General features: G+C 38.9%; 1 protein-coding gene across 1 annotated transcript; it reads right to left on the bottom strand.

The window, feature by feature from the left end:
* Window positions 1–3,655: 3,655 nt before the first annotated feature.
* Window positions 3,656–24,759, bottom strand: zfand4 (zinc finger, AN1-type domain 4). Its single transcript, XM_084736101.1, has 10 exons — window positions 24,404–24,759; window positions 21,647–21,960; window positions 19,178–19,253; window positions 17,449–17,516; window positions 17,147–17,333; window positions 16,589–16,736; window positions 12,836–14,077; window positions 10,975–11,029; window positions 6,975–7,092; window positions 3,656–4,762 (listed from the first exon to the last, which is right to left on the bottom strand). The coding sequence occupies exons 2-10, from the start codon at window positions 21,828–21,830 to the stop codon at window positions 4,627–4,629; spliced, it is 2,214 nt and encodes a 737-aa protein (XP_084592227.1). The 5' UTR covers window positions 21,831–21,960; window positions 24,404–24,759; the 3' UTR covers window positions 3,656–4,626.
* Between the last annotated feature and the right edge of the window lie 1,341 nt (window positions 24,760–26,100).

Raw genomic sequence — 26,100 nt, 5'->3', positions numbered from 1 at the left:
GGAGCAGTGATTGCACAGAAATGTGTGTCTTGTTTTCTGGGTAGTGCAGCACTGAAGGCCATGACGGTCACTGTTTCTGGTCACTCAGTCTGTCATTCACCCGCTCATGAAACAGCTACGAGCAACAGTTCACCATCAGGAATTATACATAATGAGCTTTTTTTTTATGTAACCCTGAATTAATTTAAAAAAAAAAACTATCTCTGATACAGTTAGTAACTAGGTGAAGGTTAGAGGATAGAAGCCAACTTCTGCGTAAATTTTCTAAAATAAGCTCCTATCTTGTAGATGAAAGAAGCTTGAAGGCAAAATTCTGCAATTTTCATGTTCAGCCGGCGTTAATGATAAATGTAGTTAACTGAGGCAATAAATTCCTCAGTGTGTTCCTCTGTTTCAGAAATTTATTCTAAACTATTTCAGCTTGGATTTCTAGCCCCTGCCTCTATGTAGCCAGGCAGCCTGCTACATTAGCATTATTGTCACCTAACGCTTTGTTCTGGCCAACAAAGTAATAGCTATAGGCTGCAGAGGTGATAACATTGTATCATTGGTGTGGGAATCACAAGCTCACACACAAAGCACACTAGTACATGTTTGCACTGCTGCATGGCTCCATGAGCAGGAAAACACTTAGTCCCATCAACACTGACAGGATACTGACATTCATACTGCAGAATTTTCCATTCCATCAGCATGAGAACACGCTCTCAATGTCGATGGCCACGCACATTCCATTCAAAGTACCCAGAACTTCTGTTCCCAGGAACTACATTTCAAGGAGCTAAGAACTTCCTCCAGCCTGTTGTTGTCTGTCCAGATCTGTGAAGATTAGGCAAATCAGTCTGCTGGATTTTATCCTCAGCATCAATGTTCAATAACAGCCTCGTTGGTTCATCTGTCGTGCTTTCCTCTGTAACTTCATGTTGATGTGTCGGAGCACAGTTTACAAAAAAACAAACTCATTTGTGGTTGCAGATTTTTAAAATGGTGGCTGAAATAAAATCTTCAGTGGTACAAGTCCCATCCCCAAAGTTCCTGTCCTTTTGGAAAGTGGTTTAATTTAATTCATTTCTATATTTATTTAGTCCCTGGTCCCTGCAGTGGAAACGCACTGAGCTCCTCCAAAGGCTCTTAGTTCCCGGGGAAGGTCCTAGTTTGAAATTGAGGCTGATAGAAATTTTAATAATTTGGAAGGTATGTGGTCAGTATTGGACAAACTGAGCAGAAAGGTGTTGGTGTGAGTGATGGCCAACAGAGTCCAAGGTGGACACAATTTGGCTCTATCATGGAGTACTCCCAGTGACTAGTAAATTGACAATGACGTGTTATATCTATTATTTTAAAACCTCATTTTCCCTGTGGTGCGTTCACCACTTTCTGTAGGCTCCATGACAAACTCTGTTAGAAACTTTGCATAATAAAATGGCACCTCCTGTTGCGACACCGGGGAGTTTGAAATAAAATCAGCATGATGTGTTTTTTTTCTAAAATTGCCTGTAAACTCCATCCTTTTGAAAAAGGTGCCCCTCTCCATGTTGAGGTGCATTTATCTGCCAGGAGAGACTAAGCAGTTTCCAGCAGTATATGCTGCTCAGCCCAATTATCTTGGATCAAAGCCAGACAACATGAAGGAGGAAAGTGAGGATAAAAACACTGAGACGTGACTCAGGTCAGGGTTTGTCTGTTGCACAGGAACAGAATCCAGAGTGAAAGCAAAGTGAATAATGAACGGCGCTCCCAGTTTTTATTTGAACCTTTCTACACAGTGACTCACCAGCAAAGAAAGACAACATATTTATGTTTTTGATTACATAAAGTGTCCTCATACATGTGTTTTGCATGTGCGAATATAAATAAACTACAGTTTTGAAGTGCTCTCCCTGAAAAAATTATTAATATGCATTGGAAAATATGAACCAATGACAGAAGGCCCAGTGGGATCAGTCCATCTGTGGAGACTCCTAACACAACCAGATCTGAAAGGTTTTCACCATGTGGTGACTCTGAATATTATTTTTTGTGTGAAAATACATGTGAATGTAATTAAAAGATAACAGAGTTCTTTTCTTGTTTTTCCCCAAGGGATATTCAACATTTCCTGATAATCTTTTACACACAATAAACTCCTAGAGCAAATTACCAGCTGACACACACCTGTGTTCTTGGTCAGAGATGTTTTTTTAAGCTAATACAAGGAACTACAGGTGCACAGAGACGTCATTATTGGTATCCGTCTCTGTGTTCGGATAGAGGAACAGAAGTGGGTGTGGTTTATACCGGAAGTCATGTTAAAGTGGACAAATGTTTTATTTTCTGACCTAATATTCATTGGCAATGCAATTCCTGTCTACAAAGCATCAAAATGCTTTAATAGTGGCATATAATTCTGAAATATATTTCCACATGCTCATACTGTACTTTCCATTTGTCTCTATCTCTTCCCTTTTTTATTTTTAGATAAACAAACCACCTTCCCGTTGACTGGAAATATATATATATAAAAAAATAGAAACAGAATAAAATGTTTTACAAATTTAAAGATTCTGTTTTGCAATGGAAGTAGAAACTATACAGTAAAGATATACATGTATATTAAGAATATCAAGGGAATAATCTTGGTGTAGTAAATCCGTGAATGAGTGTGGTAGATGGGACCTTTTTTAAGTATGCAGAGGTAATCATGGAGATGACTTTTCCCAAATAATAATGAGCAACTTTGGATGAAGAAATATCCGTCTCAACTGCGTTATTTGTGCTTTCCTGAATAACATTTGGATTTGGTTGGATCCCTACAAAGAACTTTTGTACTGTGTTAATTTTGGAGGCTCCTGTGGACAACAGCAGTAGAGTTTCCTTTGAAATAACCACAAAATGTAGCATCAAAAATAAAAATATCTGAATAAAACTCTTCTCCTTACTCACAAATGTAAACACAGGCTCATTTCATCTGATTCCAAGGAGATATCTGACCCGGGGGCAAACATTAAGAACAAATAAGAAGTATAGTGAATTAGCCAGTCTTCTTGCGGATGGTCTGGTTTGCTTATGTAGGTCACATAGAGGCATCAGTATTAAATTGAGACTGTTTCATAACCAGTTAAAACCTCCTTGTAGTATGTTTGAATGAAGGGTACTGACTTATTGTGGCACTTGTACCAAGCGAACAAACTAAGTAGGGGACATTAGAGGACATTATCCTAGTAGGAAGATCCTAAGTCTATCCTGAGACAGTGACACAGAGCTAATGAAGACTGACCTAACAAGATGTACTCATCTATATTTGTCTTAACTTTATCTTGAATTAGAGGAGAGTGAGGGGCTCTAATGTGCAACAGGTCCAAAGAAGTTTCAGCTTGTTGCTAAGGAACTAGCCGTGGGTCTGAGTCAGGAGGACGGGGTACTGTGACGAGAATGAGTCAGTGATACCAAACAGAAACAGTTTCTCATCTACTTCAGAGTTAATACAAAAATTATTAAGTGAGTGCTGCAGGAAAGGTCAAACACTCAATGTGCAAATGATGAGGAACCGCAACAGCATGACTTGAGGACACTGCAAGGAAATGAGAGGAAATTATAGCGGAACTATCTGTAAAAATAATCAGTCGATTGGAAAATTAGATCGGCGTCAGTTCTAAAAACACTTCCAGGACTCATGTGCAGTATGTACGGAAAGAAACTTTATTAGATCAAACCCCTGTAGATACTATAACAGCATTTTAAGTTTTTGCAACAGCTGAGCGATAAAAAAAAAGACTTACAAAAGATTTTTTTTATGGCAACCACCTTACTTATAGACACATCATAAATACAATAAGCACCCCCCCAATCCTAATACACTTTACTTCATAGGATTACAGATTACAACTGACATTCACACCTACACACATTGCATACTTGCTATTTCAAAACCAACCTTGAATTTAAATAAGTTGTATTCATTAATAAATATTAAGTATTTCATCAATAAGTGGGTGTAGTGTTCTCTTTTAAGAAATATCTCATTAGTGATGTCGGTATGTATGTGCCCATGTAAGAAAGACATTTAGAGGTGCAGAATATAAAAATCTGGATGACGACAACATAAACACTTCATAAGACAAACACAGAAATTAAGTATCCTTCCCCCCCAACAATAAGGAAAGTCAAATGTATAAATATGATAATTCTAAAGTGCATCTGTCACAGACTTGTCAAATGAGAAGTCATCAGCGGTCCTATTTAAAAAGAAACAAGGCTGATAAAACTTAAAATAGATATGTCTGAACGTGCAGCAGATATATTTAGCAAAAACTACCTACATACATGCACAGGTTTTTTTTGTGTGTTTTGTTTTTAGGCAATGGAAAAAGAACAAGGTAACAGATAAAAAGGATAAACATCTTCACATTGTCAAGAGGTGATAAGTAGTGCTGTGCCGTTTCAGTCTACTTTCGTTTGTTCACACTTGGCTTTACAGAATATTTTATTTAAATTTTTAAGCAAACTTGGCTGATAAAAAAAAAGCACACAGTGGTGAATAAGTTCCTTCTTTCCGCTAGAAATGTCTTTGTAGAAATCTTTGCCGTTCAGTCAGTTTAACCTGCAGTTCTTCAGGTCATCCCTTTTGAGAGGTGAGGGTTTTAGGGTTTAGATCTTAGGCAGCTTGGGAGCACTGATAAGAGGGTTGGTCTCTTGCAGAAATCGTCGTCCGGCACTCTTGTAGTCGTAGGTGCAGTCATGCGTCTCTGCGTAGCGGTGGGTGGCACAGAAGTTGTGACCACATCTGAAACGTTTGAATAAACAGATATTTTGGTATGAATGCAAAAAAAAAAGAGAGAGAAATAATCCTTTCTCATAGCAGGCCTGGAATTAAGTTATTTTAAGGGCCCCCCCCCAAAAAAAACAATGGTGCAATAAGAATAAGTCATACTTACATTGTATTAAGACAAAACTGTAAAAATATATATAATATGGTGTAGTAAAAATTAATTATGCATCCGTAAAGCACGACTCTCAACATGCAAAAAGGCATCACATGTCAACAGTCTTCTTGTCAATTCAGCATTCAATATGATCTAGAGAAAGAGGGAGGGCAATGGGAAAATACGGCCCCTCACCTGATTTTTTCATATCTCAGCATGGTGAGGGGCACCATCCTTTCCTTATGCACGTATTGTTGAATAAACAGACTTGATGTTTAATAAACACTTTAGGTTGCGTTTACACAGCTCAGTGGTGAGCCCACATGGAGCCTGTGCAGACGGCTGCATAAATTAAAAAGAGAGCTTATCTGCTCTGCACACACAGAATTAGGGCGAGGTGTCGAACTTCGATACTTTTATGGCACCAACTGAACTGATTCAATCCTATTGTGCGCAGAAAAATGCTTTGTCATTCGATGCTAAATTTAAATACCTAAGGAATAAATCTCCTCGGCATCAGTGAGGCATTAGACATGCAGAATGCCAGTACCAGGAGCTAATGTTTTTGCTTCTTCCTTTACAGCAGCAGTTCCCACACTGGGGGAAGGGCCCCCTGGGGGTGTGCAGAGGGGTGCACATGACCAGTTGAAAAATATAGAGCAAAATGAAGCTGAATGAATATGATTTATGTAGGAGAAATAAACAAAGAAGCATTTGTTTGTGCATTCATGCAAACCTTTATTTCACTAAAATCACCCTGAATCCTTTTTGTTTGTTGCTTCAACAATCATTATTATTGATTGATAATAGTTGTGGGGTGGGGGGGCATGAACTTTTTTCAACTTTTGCACAGGGGCATGTCAGAAAAAGTTTGGGAACCACTGCTTTAAAGTGAGTAGCTGTACTGTAGTGTAGTGAGTAATTTTCTTCTTGTTAAAATGGATTTGGTATTGAAATAAGTATTGCTCAGGAACTGGTATTGAAGCAAAGGTCTCGGGACCAGTACCAAAATTTTTGATACCCAGTCCAACACAGAATCTTTGAATGCTCGCTGTTCATACGAGCTACGTGGCTGCTATAACCTGTTAATATGGGGTGCCGAAAGGAAAAGCAAGAGGTTCTGCGACGCACAGAGGCTGCTCTGTGTTCCAGGCATGACAGTTTTAAACAAGCAAATCAGATACTTTCTTTGAAGTGCACAACAGCCAGTTCAAAACAGCATACCAAACTGGCCGTGTGGGTTGAAAGGGCTTACTGCGGTGCATCCATGCACTGGAAGTTTGGCCCTGGTATAATTCCTGCCCTGTTACAGTATGTTCCTCAAGAGACCAGTAAATAACAACATTCAGTTTCTCCATCAGCCAACATCATCTGCTCAGTCATCAGGCTATTTTGCCGATGCAGTCACATTACTCCCTTCTTATTTTAACTCTTCCATAGAAACATTTTCTAAAGCCTGAAAGCCTCCTTTATGTGCTTTAATCTTTCCATTCCCATCTGCCCATTAGTGCAAAGATCAACACCATTTCCCATGTCTAACTTATTCAATTTGTGGGCACTAATATTGAGTAAATTACTTAACTCATTTAATCGCAGAAGTTTGTCATTTGCCAAAACTGGTATCAGTTAGTCTTTTGAACACGGTCGGGAGCTGCACTTCAAGTGGCTCGTGTTAACAGATTAGCGTTACATACTGTTGCATCAGATTCAGTGTGTATGCCCTGGACAAGGCCCAAGGGAGGGAAGTGATCCGTATTGATGTGGCAGGGAGAAACTTTGATAATGTTAATAACTTGTGGCAGAACAAGCGGTGAACAGAGACGTGTTTCCACTGGAGAGATGAATGAGAGACAAAATGATGAACCAGGAAAAAGACCACTTTCTACTAAAAGGGGTGCTTCAAGGACAAGAATGACAAATAGGGGGAAATTTGATTTACAGTCAGGAAGCGAGTGTGCGTGTGTGTGTGTGTGTGTGTGTGTGTGTGTGTGTGTGTGTGTGTGTGTGTGTGTGTGTGTGTGTCTGAGAGATTGAGTGAGAGGGCGCAGGTGGAAATGCTGGGGGCACTTGTACCTGCACTCATAGCTGGTGGCCAGGCCAGTCTTCTTGCCACAGAGAAAGCAGTGCTTTGAGCTCTTCTTCTTGCTGCCTGTGGGGGCCTTGACTGGAGGTAGGTGGTACGTTGGAGTGCCTGAGAGCAGAGGAAACATTTTTTATTGACTTTACAGGAATCAGTGTGGAATAACTGATTGTGCGGTGAAACGGTTGGTATCAGTGTCTGGGATTAATCGATACACGGTCCAATCATGTAGCTTGGCTCTCTGGTAAACGATACCATTTGTGTTCCTGGTGTCTGCTCACAACAGAACTGGAGATTTTGCGAACACTTTACAACCTTTTTCACTTTCTGACAGAGCCCCTTTGCTTTAATTTGTGCTTGTTTAACATTTCACAGGCTTGAAATTTGCTCAGGCTAGACCCATCACAGTAATCATGAAGCCATAAAAGGTTAGATCAACACAGAACCATATAAAAAGGAGGAAAATTGCACTTCTCTCTATTCAGTACTTTCAGGCAAGTTGTACCCCAGCAGTGATGTCAAAGCAGCCGTTTTCACCGGCTGTCAAAAGGCAAAAACACCTGCTGTGAAATAACACACTGGAGTGTGGCCAGAAATGCAATATGCTTTTAAAATCTCACGGCACATTTCTGAAAACTGTCAGCCTTCAGCAATCCTCTTTGTTTTGTCTAAGTTTCTATTTTATTTGAGCACAATAGTGTTTTCATTTCATTGCATTATGTCTGCTTAATGTCTGTCACTTGATACCAACAGAATAAAACTGCCAGAAAATAATCCCCGAAAAACAGTGTTCAAACTGTCACATTCATGTTGTTCTATCTTGGGTTTCTTTGTCAGTCCTGACAATTCATTTCAGTCATTTTAAAATAATTGTAGCTAATTAATATAGATGTAAACCGTGGTAACATTGCTATTCTTGAAATGCAGTGTTCAATGTCTTTTTTCCAAGTCAGATCAGCAATTTCCCTGTGCAAATTACTGTAATTTGATAACCACAAATGAATAAAACACAGACTAAAGTTGATTGTCATGTTTTATCTCAGGCTGCTACATCTACAAAATGTCTGAAAATAGCGGAAACATGTCCATCTCAGTTTTTCAAAGTCCAAGGTGAATTCTTTCAATGTCTTATTTTGTCAGTCCAAATCCCCAAAATATTCAGTTTAATATCACAATAAAATGGACAAAAGCAAGAAACCTCCATATTTGAGAGGCTGAAGACATTATTATTATTATTATTATTACCGCTGGCTTGATTTACTAGTCTGACATGGCATTTTACTTGCCTCAGGCAAGTTGAGCCCTGAAATGGAGCAGATAGTTGTCAAGTGGGAAAATTTCAGGCTTTTCCATATGAACCATTACCCTGTTAATTTTAAAATATGTTAGAAAATAAATTGCTCATTTCCAAAGTCAGGGGAACACTGGTTCATGTCAGCTCGTACCCGTGATAATCGTGTCTGTGGAAGCATGCAGCTCAGCTAGGTTTGTGAGCCGTGGGGATACAGAAACATAACAGATAAAACTGACAGCTCTGTGATGAAGGTACGGGAAGCTCGCTGTCAAGCAGCTGGGCGTGGGATTGGATTTTTATTTGTCTTCTGCACTTGAATCTGCTGCCATACAGGCATACAGTGAGTTCAAATATTCAGACCCAAGCACATTTTCCTCAATCTCTTGTGTAACCAGCTTGAATTTGATTACATTTAATTAAGGGCTGTCCCAATTAAGTTTTCTTTGCTCCCAGTCCTAATCCCACTTGTTTAATACAGAGGATCTGACATTTTCTGCACACAAAGCAGCACTGTAGAGACAAAGGCACCTTTCTGTAACTTAAAAATATTCCAACTTGTTTTACTTGCTGTCAGCATTGATATCTTCATCGAAACTGCTGACTGGATTTTGTTTGTGTTGTTCTGCAGTTCAGTCACTGATGACAGTGGAAAAGTTCCTATTTCATTTTAACAGAGTGCAACAAGATGTTTGTGAAAGCCAGTGAAACTGGAGCACAATGTGCTTCTATGAAGAACAGATCGCTTTACAAACCAATTAAAATATGGTTTATTTTACAGGTCTGTACTTTCCTAATAATTTCCAATGAGGTTTCCTTGAAAGAACTATGAGGTAGTAATCATTACAGGAAAAATAGGTTTTCCTTGAAATAGCTCCATTTGAACCCAAGTAAATATTAATTTATCATTTCTTTATTATTAGAAACTTGCTCCAGTTGAACACTGTCTCTATTTTCCCTGTAATTAGTACCAAATCGCATAGTTCCTTCCAGCAAACTTCTGGGAAATTATTGGGAAATTACAGACTTGTTACATAAAGCATTACCAAGATGTGCGTCGGTTAGTCAGATGTACATTTTGCACAGCAGTTAAAGAGAGGGGAAGGAGAAGAAATCTATAACAACTTACTTCAACCACAGACAGTATATTAAATTGGATTTCAACCTATTTAATATACAGTCTATGTCTCCAACTTGCTATTTGGACTGCAGTACTCATTTTTGGACGTGCAACTGTTATATTGCTACTTTAACCTTCAACCATCTGCATAGTAAAACGTGGAGCTAGAGGATCTTGCTATGAGGATGCTCTTATCAGTCTGAAGTGGAATATGTCCTGATTGAGGAAACCATGAATGATGTCAAATATACAACAGGCAGACTATTCAGGGGAAAAGGGCATGAGCAATATTACAGTGGAAAGATGACTCACTATTCAGCACAACACACTCAGGTCAATAACAGGATGAAGACAAGTCTGACTGTTCCTGAATGGACTTGACCCCCACTGAAAATATAGAGTTTTATATTTCCCATATATTCTTACTGTGCTTGAGGGCATCTGCATGCAAGAAGAAGAGAAAATGCCAGAGTATAGTCAAACCCCAACAGACCAACAGCTGTAATTACTGCCAAGAGTGTCTCTTAAACATTCTGAATAAAATATGTAAATGAGGAATTTCAGACTTCGTCTTTAATAAACAGACCCCATGAGTTCAATTAGGATTAAAAATCAAAACAAGCTTGAGGAGTAAATTAATCTTTTTTGAATAACTCATGGAGGTGTGAACAGCAGAGTCAGCAGACTTAGTGTCTATGTTAGATGGAATTTATTTTGGAAGCCCACTCAAATACGTTTGGCCCCAACGCAGAGATTTTTTTTTCCTATTTGACTATTCTTTATTTATTCCTTTCACAGCTCTGTGTAGAAATGCAGTCATTTTTTTAACCACCACAAATTAGGACTGGAAAAAAAAAAATCAATATTACATCTTACGTCTTAGATTCTGAGTATCGTGATAAGGTGTTAAGTGTTGCCTTTTCCTGGTTATAAAGGCTGCAATACAGTAAAGTGATGTAATTTTCTGAACTTAATAGAGGTTCTATTATTTGCCTTTACCCACATAGGTTTTATGCATTACTGATGATTACTTAGCAAATATCTTATGGAGTTAATATTTTGAGAAAGGAGCAACAGTCATCCCTACAACATTGTTGTAATATCGATAAATATCAATAGAAGTCTTTGGTCAAAAATATTGTGATTTGATCCATATTGCCCTTTAGGGGCCAAATAAGTTACTAGAGGAAAATGGAGAACTTTGACTCTCTGCTTGTTGTGCTCATCCTTAAGTATTTAACCACATTCTCTGAATTGTGTATGCATATGAGTATCCAACATAAATAAGTGAGTTCGCTTGTGTGTAGGCCCGGCACCTTCTGTTGTGTGTACTGCTTCTGCAGTTGTAGCAGTAATGAATATTTAAAACCTTTGCGGTGCTTTGTTGTAGCACTCATACAACATGCACTGAAGGCTTTCACATAACAACATCCTCTCTGTGTGTGTCTACGGCTTTCAAGAACTGCTTCTTGATGGTGCACTCAACACCATATTCAAAATACAACAGGTGGCTGTAAATGCAGCAATTTCTTTATATGCTTATGCTTTATGAATACATAAAATGTGTTTGTGCGTCTCCTACCTATTCTCCCGTATGAAGTCATGACTCCCCCAGCTGATGCAAGAGTGTTGGTGGCCTGAGAAAACAACAGCAACAAGAAATATTTTTAGAGCAAATCAATAAACAAAATAATTGCAGTAAGATTTCTTGAGAAAAATATTATTATTAAAAAACTGTCATGTTGGAAAAGACCTTAAAGTGGTCCGGCTTACTGTGGAAGTGACAAAAGTATATACAGTTATCTTCACTAGAATTGAAGCCTACATCAAACTGAGGCCTATACTTGATTGGTCCTGCTGAAAAAAACGCCTGTGTATAATTTCAAACATACGCAACAGAAAAGATTGATGATTCTGACTTGTAGTTTATGATGCAAAACAGTCAGAGCTTCTCTTGATTGTGTTAATATGTCTGACAGACAGAGTAGGGGAAGGAGACAGCGTGCAACTTTTGGCAATCGACATAAACAAAGAATGTCAAGAGAGAGTGGTGCAACAAAGTCGATGAATCAGAGAAATAAAAAGCTTTTTTTCTGATTGTTTTAAAGCAGTTCTGTGCTCAGCCCAAATAAACACCCACACACACACCTCCCAATCCCACACTGCTGCACAAACCTACAGCTAAACGCTGCAGCACCTGATCAAGTCTGAATGCACACTTGATGACTGATCAGTTGGATCTTGGTGAATTTTGTTACAGCACATCTCAAATACTTGACAATACAATATATGCAGTTGAAATCTGTCATTCTGGTTTACTATGAACCTCTGATGAACCTCACTGAGATCTTATCGTGAGATTTTGAACAATTCATTCAATGTCATACCCTTATATTGCTGTGGATATTATAGCAAAAAGAATTTCACATCCCCCACCGCCAGATTACTCGTAGGCATCTGCTGCCTTTGTGAGTTGGGATTACAGAATAAAGAGTGTGACGAATGGTCTAAACCAAACAAAATTTACATTAAAAACAATTTCACGAATCCAATCTTAGCAGCAAACAATGGGCCTCATGCAAGAAGCCATTTAGACCAAATTTTCTCTTATTTTGGTCAGTATCCATGATTTGCTCTTATTTTTAGTATACAGTTTTCTGGGATTCACCATTGTTTTCTTATTTTTGCTCTTCTCTCAGGTGAGACAAAATTTTACAAACGGTCGAAAGATAACAGAAAAACATCTTTTTTCACAAGCAAGGAAACAAGACTATTTAAGTATTTATAAATACTATTCATAATAATAGTATTTTTATATATATGACCTTATCACTTAAAGGCATCATAACATCTATTTCCTGCTTCACAAATTTGCTGTTTTTTTCATCTTATGTTTCATCTAATAGTTTAGGAATTTTAGAGCGTTGTTCAGACAAAACCAGTAATCTGAAGATGTTTATGGAGCCCAGAAACTGACATAATATATAAGTCAAAAATATAACTATAAATAATATAATAATAAAGAAAGAAACATAAGGCTTTTACTTTAAGCGCAGATCAGTTAAAAAATAACAAAAAGCTTTTCTTTCCCTTTAAATTTAATTAAATTTTTTTTATTCTAAGTCTTATTTTTTAATGCATCTACAGCATCTCAATATGTAGTTTTACTACGGCTTAAGTTAGTAGTGGCCATGTGCAAAAGTATTTGCACACAGTACAACACCTGTGGGTGCGTTACCTATGCTAATAACAAACATTTGGCCACATCCATCTAATCTATGATCGAGTGGGATAACTCTTACAGCACTCCTCAGTAAGAGCAGATATGGATGGTTCAGAGCATTAGGGCCAGTTGACTTCACTTCACAGAAAATTAAGAGAAAATATAGGAGATAATTTAAGAGGATGTTGCTGCAGGCCCACTGACACCTGTGTGTGCTCACCATGTAAGAGGCTGCTGCTTGGTGCAGTGGTGACATTTGCCTTACGAGATCGTCCTGAAGGAGCCTGTTAGTTGTGATGGATGGCAGCCTGGAGCCAAGGCTGCCTTGTCCTGAGGCAGTGGCAGGAGGCAATGCCAGTGCAAGTCCCACACTCTCTCCGAGGCCGTCCCTGCTGCTGCTGCTGTCTGGAGCCCTTGTAGAAAGAGAAGCCAAGAGTTCAGAGTTGCTCAGGGACCCCAGTGGCTCCTTATAGGCTTGGTTGGCCATCTTAGTGATGCCTCTTGCTTCCCTCTTGGAGATAAGCTCTGGCCTCTTGCCAGGTGACTCCACTTTCACACCACGAAGGCGTGGCGGATGAGTAGACGAGGTGGTTGGGGGGTAAGGGGATGTGTTGCCTGGCTTCACTTGTGCTGAGGATTGTGCTTGAAGGTTGGGCTGTAAACAGGAGATAGTGGAGTCAAAGGGCGGGGGCAGTGTTCTCGTAGAGGTGGATGGAGAGGTGGAGGGGGTCAACGGAGAGGGTGGACTGATATGAAATGATGTGCCAAGCTGTGTCCTATCAGCTCTGCTGGTGAGAGTATCACTTGTCCCAAGTGTCCAGGTGCTGAGTGGGGAAGGGGAGAGTGGCAGCTGGTGCTGACCCCCAACTTCGAGGGAGCGACGACCTCCCTCTGGGTGGGTGGACACATCCAGACTCAGAGGGTCTGACAGCTCCCCAAACGGAGCCCCAGGTTGTGTCGGCACCACCAGCCCGGCAGCTTCCTCTAACATACCCAGCCCAACAGCCTCCGCCGCAGGCTCGGCTGGATCAAAGGTGGCTTCAGGTGGTCCCCTGATACACAGCGGAGGAAGTTGAGGGTACACACAGTCCCTCATCAACCTGGTGCTGCCAATGTCCAACCGGGACACTTTAGGAGGGGGCCGGATCTTTGCAAATGGTGGACACGTCTCCCACGTCTCCTCCTCCTGAAGCATATAACAAGACGGTGAGAAAGAGGGAGGAGGTCGTCTAGGGATGGACAGGTGGGCAGATGTTGTAGCAGCGGAGGGCGAGGAGGGATTTTCTGTGGATTTATGGTCTGCGATTGGAGGTAGTTGTGCATTTGACTGCCGAGGCTGGTTGGTCTGGGGGAGCGAACGAAAGAGGCGATGATGATGCCGCGTGCTGGAAGATCCTAGGGATCCGCTGAAGGGATGTGGGCTGACGGGGGGCCGTGGTTTTACCTTTGCAGACTTCTTCGGCTGAAGACAGAAATCAAATCAAGTTTATTTCTAAGCACATTTAAAACAACCTAAGTTGACCAATGTGCTGTACAATAAAATAACAAAAGTTAACAGCTTAGAGATAGCATAAAATACCAACCCATGCGCAAATAAATAAGTAAAGGAACATATAGAAAACACATAAAAATTTAAACCACATTACCATCTCAAATGTACTGCACATTTTCAGCATTTTTCTCATTCTGTAAAATTTAACAATCGCAGTGGTCATCTCATCATTTGATTCAAGCTGCTTGTATTAATTTATTATGAGTGTATAAAACATTATAGAGCCAGTGCAGTTTAGTGTATTGAAAAGCATCACCATCTTACAAACACATGCAATTTAGTGAGTGGTGCATTACATCTGCATTATGCAAAATGTCTGATGGCTACCATTTTTAGTCTATGATTATGATAAACAGGATGCTATGTGATGACAATATTAGACATCATTTGGTTTCGTTGGCTACATTTACATGCACACAAGTTTCTCACTAACATTCAGAGTATGGCAGCATTAAAAGTTCATGTAAACAACATATTCTGGTCGGATTTTGTTAATTAGGCCTTATTCTGAATGAAGCACATTCTGATTAAGACATGTGGGATATGTTGGTATTATTCTGGTTTTAAGAGCATTCTTTGGACATGTAAACAGCAAATCTAGAATGTGTGTCTCAATTGGGATTTTATAGCAGTTTGTGACACACAACCTCTTCTGCTCTGTGCTGTAAATAAACCACATAGCCAACCACTGGCAGGACTCTGGTAGAGACGTGTGCACATAAGAAAATTTTAAATTTGTGGTCGAAGAGAGAAACACACCTACATTATTTTTAAAATCTGATATCAACGAACGCACAAATATTGCAAGGCTGACCTCTTCAAAAAGCTGAATAAAATAATGTAAGAGGGAGGCTGAGTTCACACTCAACCATAAACAGAGTACGCACAGCTGCATGTAAACAGGAATACTAAAGGAATATTCATTTTCATTTGGCATGTAAACAGCTTAGTAGGAATACTGTCTTTTTCAGAATAAGAGCAAAAATGAGAATATTGTGTGCATGTAAACATAGCCACCATTTTATTGACACAAATACAGCTATTACATTCTAACTTAGTTTTAGTCTTAGTTGCGTACTGAAAATGCTTTGTGGGTTAAAGTCACATTTTAGTCTTTTGGTTTTGTTTTGGTCAAGATTTATTCAGTGGAAGACAGTTTCAGTTTTAGCCTCACATTCAGTAAATGTTTTAGTCATCATTTCCTCAGACAGTTTCATTATACTGTTGTGGACTTTGATGAGTAAAAACTCCAATAAGAGGTAAGCAAACCCTAACCTGCGTCTAGTCATCTAGACTCAGAATGTGACACATTGTTTGTTTCGGTTATATCATGTAAGAATGAATGCCTTAGTCATTTTTAATGTGTCATTATTGGTTGATTACTTACTGATGATGTTTATTACCTGACAAGACAATTTTTTTATATGTTACTGAGTCTTCTGCTAATTTTGACATCAGCTGAGCTCTGTTTTAATGAATCAACAGTAAAAATGTGTAAACTGCACCATTAAGGCAGACAAGCATTACTTATGAAGCATCATATTTATTCTAGAGATGGTGCCGATCAGTGTCGGTCTGATACTGGCCAAAATCAGAAATTGGGAAAAAAGAAAAAGATTGAATCCATAAGCTTAAACTATCATTTAATGCTCAACTAATCTTTGATCATGTTCTAACAAATGTACCGTTACAGTCCTGTAAAAAACCACTTATCTCCAAAAGTTATTTTGAAATTTTTGCTAAAACTGAATGAAGGAATGCTTCTTTATGAGTTTCACAGTTTGAGCATGATGTTTTCAGACGTAAAAGTCCACCTCCAGTCATGTTTTAAACAATACAAAATGTTCTGGAAGAAGTTATAAATTGTGTCTGATATATATATATTTTTTTTTTTTTTTGCAAAATAAGTTCAAATACTTTGTTAAAATGGTTTACATATAGCTCTACACCTTGCCTTCATTTAGTATTCAAGGATTCATGAATATGGAAATTGTCCCCTCTCCACATTGGGAACACAGTCTTTTTTTTTTATAGGTTTGAATATATGAGAAAAGTGTCCACAGACAGGTTGTCTCGCTAGTGTCTTTTCTTGTCACCTGCCAGGCTGCTGGTGAAGATGACACACTCACTTTTTACTTTTTTTTTTTTACTTTTTACACTTTTTTTTGAGGTGGTTAATTATTGTGATCTAATTATGTTGTCCACCCAAACAGGCAAATATTTCGTCTCGTCTTTACTCATCTGGCAGAGATTTGGTCATCTTTTTTGTTTCAATATTTTTTTCCTTTTTTGATGTCGTCACAATTTAGTCATGAAATGTAAGGATGTCAACGAATACTTATCAAAATTTTCAGCACCAAAGACATTGAAAGGCACGTCTCTCTGTAAAAACACTTTTAATAGACTTGCTGTGATCCTAACCTTCTTGTTAAGGTTCATGTCCTCCATCTTGGCTTTGAGTAGCTTCATTTTGTTCATGGTAATGGAGTTCTCAAGGCTCTGCTGCGCAGCTGCACAACCCTCTCCATCCTCCTCCTCTTCAGCACACACATTGTACACAGAGCCACCACTGGAAAATATGACAGGCAAAAACACTCTTCCTATTAGTGATCTAACAAAGCTGTTTACTAAACAGCAGTCTGTTCAGTTACCCTGCTTAGTGCAACCTTTGTCACCACAATGGCATGAACTCAGCTCCATCAGTCCAACAACTATAACTACCACTGAATAATCAACATTAAGTACTTATCTCCAAACAGGCTGTACAATTACATCATTATATTTAATTTACTGTTAATATTGATTGACTAATGTTTGCTCCCCATTTGTCCCCATTTTTCCTTCCACCATTATTAATAATTCTTAATACCTGATGCAATAGTCTGATTACATTTCTGACGTTACTCTAATTATAGTTTTAATGATCCAAGTCCTTTAAGAGGCACAGATAAAACTATAATGATAGGACAGTATCCTGACCTCAGAGACTCAGACAGAGGGGTCAGGGTGCCGTCTCCCCTGTCGACCACTCGGAAGAAGTTCAACTGGTCACCCTCACGATAGACCACAAATGTGACCTGCTTGTTGGACAGGCTTTTCTCCCAACCCTCCTCCTTTGTGTTCTCGTTCAGGTCAGCCACCTCTTTCATAGGCTCCTCCATGGTCACTGATGAAAGAACAGAAGGGCTTCTGTGGTTAAACAGCACATTTATCTTGTTGTGATATAATGTAAAGATGTCCAGCTGTCATGCGAATGTGCAGTTCTTTGGTCTTTTCCTCACCTCTCCTGGTGTTAATAGGACCTCCCCTCATAGCTAGGACCAGTTTCAAAGTGCAGCCTTCTGCAATGCTGCCAACAAAAACGGTGATGATTAAAACAGCAGAATAAGTAAACAGTATTGTAACCCATACCCTCCATGCATGCAATTCTAATGGGAGAGAAGGAAATAACTGTAAGCAACATTTAGATTTGGGGCAAAATGCTTTTCTTCTGAAGCAGAGGGTGAGGCTCTGATCTGAAGTAAATAACACTTCAAGGGTCAGGATGATTTCCAGATGAACTTAAGCATACAACTGGGAATTTCACTAGAACATTTGTTTCGTATGAGCAGATGTTTCATTGCCTACTCTAGCCCTCTGCTTCTCCGACTTCAAAAGCATGCTGCAGTGTGATAGGCGAGCCGAGCAAGATCTCACCAGAGGCTGTTCATGTGGAAAATTAAGTGACAAGCATTCATAACAATAAACACCATCTGCAGCCAGCAGAGCACTGGAGGATGAGGCCTGCATCTCATAAACTGATGGGAGTGAAGGGGCAAGAATATGACCAGTATGTCACTTGTCTACATCTCTGGCCCGTTTACAACATTTAAATTCAATTAAGACTGAATCATCAACAAGGCTTTTAAAGTGCACATGCAAATGACTCTAAATGTGCACGGCGTGTTTTCAAACTTATTACAAGTAATTACTCTAACAAGCCTTGTTTTCTCTGTGTGATTTTAACCGGGTGTCAGTTAGGGTAAGGCGATGTGACGGTATATATAGTGTAGTGATGGAACGATAATTAGTTTCATTATACTATATACATGATAAAATTCCCAATGATTAGTGTTACCATTTCACATTTAAAACATTGAAATAAATGTGTTTGATTACGTGCTTTGAAAAACAGCAGCAAGTTTGTTTTTTGTCAATGAAAACATGACATCCAGGAACATGACATTTAAAATCTTTGAGAGGTTTTCAATCTAAAATTATTTCAGTATGTGTATCAGTACTTTCTGAACATTTTCAGCATGTTTTACTCAGTTTAATCTCTAACACTGTGGGACAGTAGAAATTGTAGAGATTTGGCAGTGCAGTTTTCACCATGGGTGCTATTCTGATGTGATCTTGTGAACTGCCTCCCAAGGTAACATGATTTGGGCAGTGGGACTTTTTACCACATTCTGATGTGATGTGACACTGACATTTGATGGCATTAATGCACCTCTAATCCAGTTTGCCAAATGCCTCAGAAGAGGACAGTGACAGGAAAACACAGAGGAAGAGAGTGCAATTGTAAATACAGATCAGTCTTTTGTTTTTAACAGAAATGTTGGCTTATGTGAGGCAGTTGTTTTTGTTTGTATGGAAGTTCCAAATAAAAGAAGAAAATAATAATGTGATGAAGTATGGCATGCTATAAATATTTTAAATTTTCTTGAATGAACTTGCAGAACAAGTCTTGTATTGTGATATATTAACTGTCACTAGGGCTGCAAATCAGAAATTTTTATTTATTTTTTATTTTTTTGGATTTTTGATGTTTAAAAAACGATCACACAGAATTCAAACTGATAAATCAATAATGAAAATAAATGCTGATTCATTTAATAATCTATTAATCTTTGTAGCTCAAGCCATCAAGATGATATTAAATCATATATACCGTGATGGAAGATTCTGGCCATATTGCGGACCCCTAGTGCTTGGACAGACAGAAAGAGTCAGGAGGAGTAGATTTACCCATAGTCATGCAGACAATGTTCATCATCCAGCTCCAGATTGTTCCAGATAAGGTGTTGCTGGGCAACAGGGATACCTTCACAGACAGCCAGAGAGAAGGTGGGAAAGAAAACAACCAAAAGTTGGCATGAACATGTTCATATTTCACAGACAAAAGTTCACTAATATGACAGACAGACAAGATGGGAACGCTACCAACAGAAGCATCCACACACACCACTTAAGATGATTCATTTCTGCCCCCTAAAGACAGAACTATGTAACTGCAGAAAAAGGGCAAATCACAAAACAAATGCATTGTTAACTTAAATGTGCAAATTTATCTAACGTGCTACAGTGTTACCTCACCATGAAGCCAGTTTATGAAACTGTCATGTACATGAGATGGTTGGACTACTACTAGGGCTGTACAATAAAGAAAAAAGATTAAAAAAAAAGAAAAAGGTAAAGAAAAAAATCATATTCAAGTAGTCAATTATTTTGACAAATATTGTTGCCATTGTGATATAAGTCACAATTAATGGGAATGATCATTTTTGGTTTGCAATTTTAATTTTCACTTGAAAAAAAAAAAAATCATGATGCAATGTTGTAGTGACATGTGTTGGGGAATATACCAAAAAAAAAAGAAACATGTTTTCACTTTTTGCAGCTTCTGCAATTCAGATATTGCAGTTTGGCCATATTGTGATTATATATATATATATTGATTAATTGTGTACCATACGTCTATACTGTATTGAATATTATTGAAAATGAGACCAAAATAATAAGACTCCAGACAAGGGATGATAGTCTAATGAATACAAAGACACTCTAGAGCTACTCCTTGGAATGAGATGGAGTATATGCATAGTCAGGAGGCTCTCTAGGCCCACAATGAGTGAACTCGCTGACCCGGTGCTGGAGGTGAGCCAGTGTTAGTGATGGAGCAGTAGTCCTTTCATTGCAGAGTGGTATGCTCCATCACAAACACGCACGCCCGGCTGACACACCTCCTCACACACACAGCACAGAGAGGCCTTTCTGACCGAAACTGAAAACAGCAGCAAAGAATGTAGATGTAGAAGGTCATCTTGATCTACAAAAAGGGCAAGCTTATACAACAGCCAGAAAACAATGATGTTTGACTAAAACACATAATTCATTCAAATGAATCCCTAACAGCCCACCCAGCCAAATCCTAAACTATGCTTTTTTGCTGTGTTCATTCGTGGTGCCTCCACCTGGGAGACAATCCAACAGGTGAGTCCACAGATTTGTTATGATAAAGTAAGGCAGTCATATTTTACAAACTTTGCAAACAGCCTGACCTTTTCCCACAATTTTGTGTGTTGAATCCACATTACCTCTAAGATAGTTTGATGCACGGCTTGCTAGCGTTCTCCATTTTGTATAAACAAAAAGAAGAATAGTGATTTAGCACAAGTCACTGACTATAGTGCTCATACAATGAATTTTGAATAAGGACTAATCTTAATATTAATTAGGGTTGGGTGTTAATTGGATTTTAACAATTCTTGTCACTTTTAGTTATTAACGATTCTTGATTCTTGTGCACACCGCTGTGCATGATATTTCTGTGCCTCTGCATTCTTCACACCAGAATTTTGTGAAATGCTGGTTACCACAGATCAATATTACCAGCTGACACACTGAGCTACCGTTAGCCAGAAAACTATAGGAACGGTAGTCTTTTTTATTATTTCTTGAATAATTTGGGGTTTACCTTACTGTAAAAATAGAGAATATCCTGTCCGCGTAGAGCATTTTGTAGCATAGCATTAGCTAAATTGAGGTGAGTGTTGCTAGACTCACAATTTGTACTATGCACCTGCTATTATGAGAGTTAACTGAGAATAATACTAGACCCTGAATTTTAATAAGATAAATGCATCAGGGGATGGGAAGACATGCATGCATTCAGCTTGCATGTCTTTAGGCACAGACTGACAGCTGGTAGGTGTTTGCAGTACACGGTTCTCAAAACCCAACCCTTATCATAATAGAAGAAATATTTAATTTTTAGCAACATAAAATAGTTAGATTTTAAATAAAATGGCTGCCCTACTCAAACTGACCAAGGTATATAGTAGCAATAAATCTAATGGCTCTGAACTTGAGTGTAACCATGAGTTTTTCTATCTACTGTATTTTTACTGCCAAATTACATTAAGCCTGGTAAGTGTAGCTGATCCAAGTCAACAGCACAAGAGAAGTTGTGTGTTTTGACTCCACAGAGCAGTTATATAAGAGCACCACACCTCAGAAGACATAGGAGATCACACGAAATGGTCAAACAAGTGACTTCATGTAAATATGCAGTACTCCTGTAACCGTTATTGTCTCGAACTATCAAATGATTGATGCAGCTTGCTCAGTCAATCAATGTACTGTCTTATACAACATGAACACTGTTCCCTATCAGCAGACAAAAACATGCAAACTACACATTAGTGAGCTCTGTACCTTCCAGCCTCTGAATCTTTGCCTTGACTGAAATGACAGCCTCAAAGGGCAACACACGCAGCTCAAAGCAGGTCCCTGTCAGGGTCTCTATGAAGAGCTCCATAGTGTCATAGAAAGGAAGCTTATAGTGAAAAGCTCCCACACTGTCGTCATTGAAGAAGGGTGGCTCCTTCCTGTCGGTCATCTTGGCAGGTTTGGAGAGAGACTTCAGGGAGAGATGGTTAAATGGGGGGGCTGGCCCAAGATGAAGGAGAGAGGGACAGGCACTGCTTGCTGGCTTCACAACCGTCACACATCATGCAAGATGACAACAGCTGTGAGCAGAAACAAAAGCACTGCATTATTATCCTAACTTTTTACAAGATTTGATTAGTTTAACCATTTCCTGCCCCTACATTCCAGTGTATGAGCTTCCCACAGGTTGAGAATTTATTTGTGATAATCTAAGCTTTGCAGGTCGGCTCATTATCCACACGGCATGCAAAAGCTACATTTTGATAGGAAGTAATTTTTGATTGTGCATGAATGCACCATTTTGACTAGCTTTTCAATCAATCCAGGAATTCAACTGCCTTTATCTGCAGACTTTTGAAAGGCAGACATAAAATCAATTTAGGTGGGCCAGGGCCACACAAGGTCTCAGCTATAAATGGGAAACACTTCATGACTGTGGAGGATATCCACATAATGAATAACATCACAACGGAAATGCACCTAATCAAGTAGTTACAAAAAATATTCTTGTGCAAGGAATAATAAAAAACCTTGTTGAAATGTTCTCACGATAGGTTTATGTGTAAAATTGAGAAACAACTGCTTTAGAACAAGGGCATGTATCAGTGGCAGCATGTGCAACACCCTCATAAAACATTCAGTGCAGCATTTAAAGCCCTGGCCAAAATTCAAGAAGATCAGGTGTGTTACATAAGCCCATCAGTGGTATGAGGTGTCCTGTGCCTGACCACAGCCTTTGACAGATCACCTTGTGTCACTTGACTCACCAACATCTTACAGAATTTAATCTGCGTCAGAACCAGGCTGAGCCAATCTCAATTTTATTTCTTCTGAAAAAGAGCAGCCAAATGATGGAAGAATATGAATGTGGCTGACAGAATTTGAAAAATGAATTTGAAGATTTATCTGTCAGTGGCTATCAGGTAGATCACATTTTAAAAGGTTAATCTCATACCCTGTGTATAACCAAGGACACTTTTATCACTTAAAAGCAGCAACAACAGATGAATATTGGTTGCAGTTTTTTTCTCTACAAGCCATTTTATATTTTCTGGTTAGGGACTTGTTATTAATAAATGGCTATTACGAATGATACTGCCCCATGTGTGTTTTAGATCACAGTTGTCCAAAGGCTGCGGTTCAGGGCACTAACAGCACAGGGTAGACTGGGGACAGTTGTAAGAGGACACATTGAAAATCTGCCGCTGCATTTATTGGGTATCCGGTTTTGGAGGTGTGAAAGTATTTTTTCATGAGCTGTATTTTAATCATAATGTCCTGGCATTTTACATGAACTAATAAAAACTTACTTTGCTTTAAGTATTGCTTTGTTGACTTCTAAGTGGCATGTTTAGCAAGTGTCTAGGTCAATGTGTCTAGCAGGCAGATGTTGTCCTGTCTAGCGAGCAGACATGCCTGCCAGGCAAGGGACAGTTGCAACAGGTTGTCCCCAAGCTGAGCAGCCATATCAACAGAGACAACAGTATTTGTCAACAAAAAAAGTCATTGTGGGGCATATAAAAGGATAGTTCACCCAAACATCAATGTACATGTTTAATTAAAGTTTGTAGCATTGCAAATATTTCCATTCTTCCTCTCGCACACTGCAACATAGACAGGTTAAGTAGCATCTTTAATATCTGCACTTTGACTTAAGGTAGGCTTGTGTTGTATGCACAAACATTTACTGATTAATTAAATAATACTCTATTATCATTGTAAAACAATACACAAATGAAATATTTCAGATTGCTATGCTTACTGAGACAAAAGGCAAATGTCAGTGAAACTGAATGTATTTTTAATTTGGTGCAACTGTCAGGGTTGGGGCCAGTTGCAAAATCTGATTTCTTCCTTTCTAATAAATAAAATTCTGTATTATTTAATCATCATTAGATGGTATATGCAATTACCAGATAGAAATACGTTTATATGGTAAGATTTGGTTAGTCTAGTCAAAATAGTCTCTGAGAAATGCAAAAAGTGTTGCAACCATCCCTAGTCTCCCCTACTGACCATCTAAACTAAGAACCATCACTCCACTGGGGTCTGACAGGAGCTCAAATAACCATTCATGTCCACAAATGAGGTTTATACACTGGAGATGAACTGTCTTGCTGATTGTTGGCTCTATAGTGTTGGTACGAGGCCTGAGATGAATCTATTTAGACTTAAGGATTGTCCTAACAGGCCATTCTCTAAAGAAAACGGTTGACGCTCGGTTTTCAAGTTACAGGGGACATTATGTGCAGATTGCCTGTACCTACATGTACCCTTATATGAAACTGTTATCGATCGCACCACCTCAGCAGAAGCCACAGGCCAGGATGGCAAAGGAGATGAACTAGGTTAGCTAGCTGCCTGACAACGGAGATGAATGGAGTTGGGAATCGTCTCAATACAATTCCAGCGGCTAACGTTAGCAAAAAAAGGTCACACAAACACAACTTATTCCTCCCAGCTTTCACAATGCAGATTAAAACCTTGATTAACGATAGAATCCCATCATTAAAATCTACTTACCAGTATCTTCTGCAATAATACGGCGGTGAAGCCCGTCTAGCCGACGCTGCTAACATTAGCTTTCGTTGCCATGTTAGCCAACAACTCAAACAATGGCCACCTTTCTCCGTGGTTGGCTAGCAGGCTGCTAGGCTACATTCATTAGCTTCAGTCCGGTCCCGTCCGGTGTAGCTGTCGAGGCAGACGTTACGTTCAGACGAAGCAGCATTTCATCACGTTTAACCCTAAAAACTACACAAGCAACAAACTAGACTGTCTGCCGGTATCAGTCGCCGTGGTCCTCTGGTTGGCGACATCTTCATACCTGTCAAAGACGGGCGAACAACACCTTTGTGACTTCAGTTGATTGACAGACAAAGGAACCAATTGGGGTTTCGAATGGTCAGGTGGGCGGGACAACAAATTAAGACAGATCTTTCTGAGTTGAGTCCCAAATTGTCAAAATAAACAAATTATTATTGTTATTGTTGTTGTTAAAAAAAAGAAGAAGCAAAAGGTCAAAATTTTCACCTAAAACAGTCGCAAAAGGCAAATTTCACCCATTAACCCATATCAAAAACATGTATTTTTCCTCTTGGTGTTTTGGTGCATTCATGTGCTCCTTGGACAGTTCCAGAGATTTCTCTGACACTGGTGTGTTCATGCGCTTTTAAATTGTTAAGTGAAAAAAACATGGATGGACTAAAAGTAGGGGGTACAAGTGTAGACTAGGGGACTTATTATCACATTTAATGCTAATAAATCACATATCTAATTAGTCTAGGTCATTCTATGTGGACAGCAACTAATGGTTACAACTTAATAACATATTACAAATGACATGTTACCAAAATGTTATATAATACCTGAATTCATAAAAAGTTATAAACAAAACATTTAGTCTCATCCACTATATTTCTACATATATGACAACAACTCAGCAACCCAACTCTTTTGGTGTGAGCTGCTGAGTCTTGGAGATATCAGCTGTAGAGGTGTCTGCCTTTTCTCAAATATAACGGAACCAGAGGGCACTCAGCTTGTGGTGCTCAAAGTCCCAAAAACATACATTTGAAAAACTGGCCAGAAATCATGACCCCACCACTCAAGACAATCCCCAGATGTTCTTGTGATCACCTTCATATAGGAAATGCATACTTTGTGCTGAACTACACCTGCCAACTGAATCACTGTACAGAAGGAAGCATGCATCTACTCATGGAAGAGAGGTTACAGCTCAGCTGAAGAGGACGGCATTAATTTTTACAGTCATAAGCCAAGGCCTGTCATCCATGAGTAGATGCACGCTTCCGTCTGCACACCAATACAGGGGGCAAATGGATAAAGAAAACAGTTCCTACATGAAACTGCTCACAACAAGGTCGTCGATTATTCCAAACCAAAACTATCTAAATAAATACCACTACAGGTGAGAGGAAAAATATGTATTTTTGAGCTGTGCCTTTAAAAATCCATCAAATATGTGGCAACGCCACTGACAAAAATTGCTGTCTCTCAACTCTTTATCCTATTAAGACATGAACAGTGAATGTAAAAACAACTGAACTAAAAACTTATAAAAAACATCTCCTAAAACAGTGAACAGTTTATAATACATTCACATGAAGTCAAAACCTGTTAATAAAATTGCATAAAATTCCAAATGTCTGTTTTCAAATTAGTGCCAATTTGTCAGCAAGGTCCAAATTGTACATGTG

This window comes from Lutjanus erythropterus, chromosome 14, assembly GCF_056507025.1.
Source record: "Lutjanus erythropterus isolate fLutEry1 chromosome 14, fLutEry1.hap2, whole genome shotgun sequence".
Taxonomy (NCBI): domain Eukaryota; kingdom Metazoa; phylum Chordata; class Actinopteri; order Lutjaniformes; family Lutjanidae; genus Lutjanus; species Lutjanus erythropterus.
Note: the sequence above shows the minus strand (reverse complement) of the source record. Positions and strands in the feature narration are given on the sequence as shown.